This window comes from Pseudorasbora parva, chromosome 21, assembly GCF_024679245.1.
Source record: "Pseudorasbora parva isolate DD20220531a chromosome 21, ASM2467924v1, whole genome shotgun sequence".
In the NCBI taxonomy this organism is placed as follows: domain Eukaryota; kingdom Metazoa; phylum Chordata; class Actinopteri; order Cypriniformes; family Gobionidae; genus Pseudorasbora; species Pseudorasbora parva.
Genome location: NC_090192.1, coordinates 1557607 through 1565227, shown reverse-complemented (window position 1 = coordinate 1565227; position 7621 = coordinate 1557607). Strand labels below are relative to the sequence as shown.

Sequence of the window (7621 nt, the reverse complement as noted above, 5' to 3'; positions counted from 1 at the left end):
TGTTTAAATATTATATAATTTTTCATATAATTTCAACTGTTGATTATGAAAAGTGAACACCATGAGTATAGGATACATTATATGCACAATATGTTGGAAGACATATTTTGACCACTTCTTTTTTGTTGAAAGCCTTTCTTTAAAATGAATTTCGTTTTGTATAAATTGTATCTTAATTTTGATCAATGTTTCATCAGCCAATTGCCTGGATTTAATAAATAATATACTAATATAGCAGACAATATAATCATGCCGCTAATAACTAGAGTGTTTCTAATAGATGAACTGAAACTCATAAAATATGTCTTTTAAACTAAACAATTCAAAACGAAAAGAAATAGTATCTGTATGACATATAATTTCTCTCTTGGTCCACTACTGCGGAGATGGAGAGTCAGCGTCGTCAACTTCATCTTTGCAGCCGGTAATGACAAAGAAAAAACCTAATTTATTAATAAACTATTAATATCTCCTTGCTATTTTTGACACATTCATTATGATTACTTTTGCTGTTCTTTGTGGCAAGCTTTATCCGTGTGCTTGAGTGTGGCTGACGTATAACGTAAATGCTCGTTTAGAATTCGCTCCAGTATATATTTAAGTAATTAAATTAGCCTAATATAAATGTGTAAAACATTTCTGCATCAAAATGCATCAAAAGCCCGTCTTTCAGATGAGACGTTAAACCGAGGTCCTGACTCTCTGTGGTCGTTAAAAATCCCAGGATGTCCTTTGATAAAGAGTAGGGGTGTAACCCCGGCATCCTGGCCAAATTTGCCCACTGGCCTCAGTCCATCATGGCCTCCTAATAATCCCCATATCCTGATTGGCTTCATCACTCGGTCTCCTCTCCACCAATCAGCTGGTGTGTGGTGAGCATTCTGGCGCAATATGGCTGCCGTCGCATCATCCAGGTGGATGCTGCACATTGGTGGTGGCTGAGGAGATTCCCCCCTTCTATGTAAGCGCTTTGAGTGCCTAGAAAAGTGCTATATAAATGTAACGAATTATTAACGAATTAATAACTACCTGGGATATTTTATAAATTATAGTAGGTATCTTAAAGACTTTATACTTCACTGCAGCAAATAGAATTGTAATTGGTAAGAAAATAATTGTTGCTTCAGGAACATTAACTTATGCACTTATTGCCAAAGAGATGTTGATTACATGAAGGTGAATGCGGCTTGCCATACACCACATCCGCGGATTCCTGGAGTTCTCGCGGTATTACACGATGAACATCAGCTCTAAGCTGTAGTTTGTGGTTATTTGCTTCAGAAAATGACAGAGGCAGAGTTGTACGCAGTGCATAAAGGGGTGTATGTGCCGACGCATTTACACCCTCCTGAAAGTCTGAAATACTGCGAGGAGTTCACTTTCCGTCCGGATGACATCCTGATCGTCACTTATCCCAAATCCGGTGAGTTTGGAGAGTTTGGTCACTTTATCATGCACTGACGTCAAATTAAAAAATGAGGAGAAAATCAAATGCATTCAATCTGCACTTGTAGTGTAGCCTACTTTAAAACTTAAGAGCGTTTAAAAACGACTTGAGTGTAAAGAGTGAATGTTCCTTGACATTACTACACTTAAAAGTGGACTTTGCAATACAATTATAGCAAATATTTTGTCATGCTTCAAAGAAGAGCATTTCTTTTTACTGTATTGACCTACATAATATTAGATTAAAAGTTAAGATAATTTGAATATACTATATTTAAGTTAATAACGTGCAATACAAATATGTAAATACATGACATGTCAGTTTGAATGGAAACGACATTAAAGTATGCATCAGTAAATCATAAATGTTTGCATTACGCAGTATTCTTTAACTATATTTCAAAATACATGAAGCTAAGGTGGGCCAAAAGCACTTTAATTGAATGGCTTTTTCCTTGAAAAAGTAAAATTAGTGATTAGTCTTTTTTCTGTAATTTAATTACAGTTACTTCTGTTTTAATTTAACTATATTCTGTGTATAGACTGTAAAAGAATTATAAATAATACAGTAGTGAATTAATATCAAAATTTGCATGTATCCTTCTCACATTTGTAATACTTTGGTCAGTTTATAAGAATCTATATTTTATTTATTTGAATGAATTAAAAGAGCCGTTTCATGGCTATATTTGAATCATATTTTTTGAGAGAGTAATATGTACCGTAATCTAATTTACTCTAATTTACTTGTTTCTTGTTTCCGTCCCAATCAGAAATAAGATTATTTTTCTCACCCCATTAGCAGATCATTTTGCCTGATTTAGATTTTTTCCCCCCAGAAAACAAGCAAAATATCTAGTAAATGCATCTCTATTTAAGATTTTGTAGATATTTGGACTAGAAACAAGACAAAATTACTAAATAAGAAGAGCATTTGTGCAGAGCATGTGTCAGTGTTTTTGGCTAAATCAATAGATGGCACAGAATCATGTCACTGACCCGTGTTTTTTGGGCTCAGGCACAACATGGATGCAGGAGGTCGTGCCCTTGATAGTGAGCGAGGGCGATATGACGCCTGTGCTGACGGTGCCGAACTGGGACCGAGTGCCGTGGCTGGAGGAACACCGCGCGATTCTGCTCAGTTTGGAGCAGAGGCCGTCGCCTCGCATCTTTGCTACTCACTTCCATCACCGAATGATGAACGAGTCTTACTTCAAGATAAAGCCCAGGGTAAAAACGCTCACATGCACTTTAAGATGTAATAAATCCTCATCATTGTGACTGTTTGATAAAGTGCCTCTTTTGCATGTTTTGCTCTCGCTGTGCTTCAGGTTCTGTATGTCATGCGTAACCCGAAGGATGTGTTCACGTCTTCATATCACTATTATGGGATGGCCTCGTACCTGGTGAACCCGGGCACTCAAGACGAGTTCATGGAGAAGTTCCTTGACGGAAACAGTAGGAATTCAGCTCTCGTTCTCATCCACAGCGTCAAAAACTGGTCTGCATTTAAAGGGGTCATGAACTGCATTCTTTTGTATTGTTTCCTGGTGTGCACTTATAATGTCAGTATAATTTTACATCAAAAATGTTCATAATTTAGAAATAAAAGGCCTTTTCCCTAGCCTGATTTAAGCCTCTGATTTGAATGCTGTTTGAAGAGGCGTGTCTACTGTGTCCACTGCTGTGATTGGCTGCTGTGAGACTTCAGTGTAAACGCCCACTGCTGTGATTGGCCGCTGTGAGACTTCAGCTCATTCATTAAGATCCTATGGAAGGTGATGTTATTTGTAGTCCGTTCGTCTCTCCTCGTCATCTCACTAACACTCCAGTGGGCGTGGCCAACGTTGTGACGATGAAGTGGGCGGGGCCAAAGTTGCGATGATGAAGTAGGCGTCGATCTTCTTCTCCAGAGGCGGTCTTTCGGTATCTATTATAGGCAATGAGTCGATCTCTGGGTTTGGTTACAATAAAAGCTGTTTTTGGTCTAACAGGGAAGTTTTCAGGATATTCTTATAGTAAGATTACCTCTTATATATGTCAAAAGCTCAAGGAAAAATGTATTTCGCAGTTCATGACCCCTTTAAACTTCTGTTGAGGCTTCATATAATTTGACTGGATAGATTAAAATGGCAACGTGTGCAGTATTTCATGCCCTGATATGGTGATTAAACAGGCAGTCTTTCTTTATTCCACTTTGTGCTGTATTAAAGCTTTTTGTGTGATTCAAGCGTGATTTCTTCTCTCCACAGTCATGTTCGGCTCCTGGTTTGATCATGTGAAAGGTTGGCTTAATGCCGAAGAACAAGAATCCATACTGAACATTTTCTATGAGGAGATGATCGCTGTAAGTAGCTTCTTCATGTCATGGGTTGGTTTAAATCAGAAGAGTGGAGGCGAGGATCTCAATGCAAACGTCTTTGATTAAGCAAGAACAAAACACTCTGGAACAATGCAAACTGAATTAATGACAAAAACAGACGAACTGAACTAAACAAGGAACAGGTGCACAACATAATCAGTAACTATAGCAACCAAACGCTGCGTCCAAAAGCAAATACTTCACAAGCGGCTCCTCCCCTAATTTCTGTTGAAGCCAATACTGAAGTGACTTAAACTGCAGTTCCTCCACTGGCCACTAGAGCGGCTCCAGAAGGAGCAGAATCTCATTGAGGTCATTTTAAAATGCCCAACTTTACAGCAGAAAAAACACGTTTACAGCCTGGTACAAATTGTGGTTTTGGTCTATACGGCTTATTTTACCCTTCATGACGACTGTGAGGGGGGTGAATTTTTTTTGCTCATTCGTTTACATTATATAAAGCCTTAAAGTTCTGCATAATTAAGGGTGTGGCCACTTTGAGTGACAGGTGGGTAGCCATTTATCCGCTGTCTGTTAGTCATCACGTCTCTACTTTAAGCTTCAGAACGGCTCTTCAGAATCCTATGGGTGACGTCACGGACACTACCTTCATATTTTTTTACAGTTTATGATACCTCCCTACAGCTTGTCTGAATACACAGAGGTCAACAGAGTAGCATCATGTCACCTGCAGGAATCGTCTCCTGTGTACTCATGGGAAAGTAAAGTGTCTGTCGTATGCACACTTTTTGCCTTCTCCTCAGACTTTTCTGTCACATACTGTACTGTATCGTAGGGAAGTAAGCGGCAACATCCCGCGATCTCTCTTGAAGCCAATACAGAAGTGACTTAAACTGCAGTTCCTCCACTGGCCACTAGAGCGGCTCCAGAAGGAGCAGAATCTCATTGAGCTCATGTTAAAATGCCCAACTTAACAGCAGAAAAAAACACGTTTACAGTCTGGGACAAATTGTGGTTTTGGTCTATACGGCTAATTTTGACCTTCATGACGACTGTGAGGGGGTGAATTTTTTTATAACTCATTGTTTACGTTATATAAAGCCTTAAAGTTCTGCATAATTAAGGGCGTGATTACTTTGAGTGACAGGTGGATAGCCATTTATCCGCCGTCTACAGTCATTGCGTCACCTAAGCTCCGCCCACATCCCGCCTCTTTGCCCATTTTCTGTTATCCGGGAGTGACGTGCGATGACTCGCTCATAAGATGGCGTCGGCTCGACTCTACTTTACGCTTCAAAACGGCTTATCGGAATCCTATGGGTGACGTCACGGACACTACAGACATATTTTTTTACAGTCTATGGGAAGCACACGATTACAGAAAGGACAAAGAAATGCATTTTGACCTGAAAGTGCTCAGAACAGAAGATTAACTTGGCACTTCCCACAGCAGGAGTGCATATGCAGGGTGAGTTTATGACTTTATCACACCTGTCAGAGTTCATGGTCTCTGTAATCTGCAGATAACCGTCGGGTGAGATTGGTTTGGCTTCCTCTCTGCAGAGGAGTAGCTCGAGCGAGACTTAAGGCTGTTAAATATTCCACAAGAACAGAGAAAAAAGTTCTCGCTCCCAGGACTGCGAAAACAAAATGACGCCACGTCGTCTGAGCAGAACTTTTTTCGTGCGGGTGTCCAAGAACCACACTGTAAAATATTTTTGTTGGTTTAACTTAAAAAAAAGTAAGTAACCTGGTTGCCTTAAAATTTTTAGTTTTTGAAATAAAAAATTTGAGGTGATACAATGAAGGAAATTGGTTAAATAAATAGAAACTCAACATATTATTGTTTCTGAACCACATAAAAAATGTGATAAATCATGAAAATAGCACAATTTGGCTGCGTCATCACAAATTAAACACACAATTACCCAAAATGCTTACAAAATCTTTTAATAATATTTGAATGAAGGTTGTCGATTCTCAAAAATGTTCATTGTAATAGCTCAAATTCTTAATTTAAATGAACTCAATTTTAAGGCAACCATGTAACTTATTTAAAAAAAAATTTTTTTAAGGTGTATTGTGTGATTGGTCAGAAATTTAAAGTGGGCGGGGTTAATGCGGTGAAGCGGAGTTGTTAGGCACCTGCCTTTTTCTTGTGAAGTATGGAATGTACTGGCCAGAGCGAACTTTGTTCTTGTGCCACCTCGAGAAAACGAACACATTTCTTTGTTCTAGCAGAGTATGTCCCAAGCTTTATGATCATGACACCTTTAATCTTATTATTTATTATTCCCAGGCTATGTGAAGTGAAATCTGGGTGAAAAATACTGACAACTTTACTGACATACTGACAAGGTTAATGTTATCAGAAGTTGTAATATTTCCAAGTAGTCCAAGGTCTTTTTCAAGGTCTCTCTTGTCCAATCTCTGCGTGTCCTCGAACCTCGCTTGAACGTTGAAAAGTCCAAAGTCTCTTCACGCGGAACTTCACTTACACATGTCCATTTAAAACAATCAATCAAGCAGGCTGCATAATGGCTTATTATTCACATTTGGAGTTGATCTCCTTCAATGCATCATGATTTCCAACTTGTGATCATTCAAATCTTCGGCAGGATTTGAAAGGATCGGTGGAGAAAATCGCCCAGTTTCTCGGGAAATCTCTGAAGCCGGACGTGACGGAGAAGATCGCTGACCACTGCGTTTTCAAGAACATGAAGCAAAACAAAATGTCCAACCTGTCTCTGGTTCCTGAGGAATTCATGAACCAGAAGAAATCTGAATTCATGAGGAAAGGTAATTAATTCTTCTTGCCAATAATGAAAAACCTGCCATCATTTACTCACCCCCAGAATGAATGTGCATTAAAGGGTTAGTTCAGCCAAAAATGAAATGTCTGTCATTAACTCCTCTCCCTAATGTCGCTCCACACCCGTAAGACCTCCGTTCATCTTCACACACAGTTTAAGATATTTTATATTTAGTCCGAGAGCGTATGCAAGTGTATGCACACTATACTGTCCATGTCCAGAAAGGGACTAAAAACATCATCACAGTAGTCCATATGAGACATCAGTGGGTTAATTAGAGTCTCTTGACATGGACAGTATAGTGTGCATACACTTGCATACGCTCTCGGACTAAATATAAAATATCTTAAACTGTGTGTGAAGATGAGCGGAGGTCTTACGGGTGTGGAGCGACATTAGGGGGAGGAGTTAATGACAGACATTTCATTTTTTTGGGGTGAGATAACTCTTTAAGGCTCCAAAAAATGTGCAAAAGCTCCAGCTTGGACTCGGAAACGAGACTGAAGTCATGTTTGGGTGAATTATCCAGAGCGTTGACCTGGAATATCATGTGTTCATGTTCACAGAGTTTCTGTAATCTCGTCTTTTATCCCGTCAGGAATCGCAGGCGACTGGAAGAATCATTTCACCGAGGCTCAAGAGCAGCGATTTGATGCTGTGTACAAAGACAAGATGAAAGATGTGAAATTCAGATTTCCGTGGGACTGAAAAATACATCAACAAACATTGTTAATTTCATTCTTTAAATAAAAAACTATTAAAAATAGCAATAATGTAATTATTGGCATTTATGGGACATTTCCATTTTATTTTATTTTAATTTTGTGATTCAAAATGCAATAATTTATTGCATAATGTATGAAATAAACGGTTGGCTTAGTTTTATTTGGTTTATTTGTCCGTCATTGTGTAATTTTTTTTAAATTCTTTGATCATCAAACTAAGCATTTATCATCTCACGAAGACATATTATTGGCAGATATTGATATTTATATGCATTTTATCTGCTATACTGTTATAAATTACAACACAAGCGTCC

The 7621-nt window shown here is 38.6% G+C and overlaps 1 protein-coding gene across 1 annotated transcript; it reads left to right on the top strand.

The window, feature by feature from the left end:
• Positions 1-1276: 1276 nt before the first annotated feature.
• LOC137055505 (sulfotransferase 2B1-like) lies at positions 1277-7348 on the top strand. The gene is made up of 6 exons (XM_067429316.1): positions 1277-1423; positions 2465-2676; positions 2778-2904; positions 3699-3793; positions 6388-6568; positions 7181-7348. Exons 1-6 carry the CDS (start codon positions 1285-1287, stop codon positions 7288-7290), a joined length of 864 nt encoding a protein of 287 aa, XP_067285417.1. The 5' UTR covers positions 1277-1284; the 3' UTR covers positions 7291-7348.
• The last annotated feature ends 273 nt before the right edge of the window (positions 7349-7621 follow it).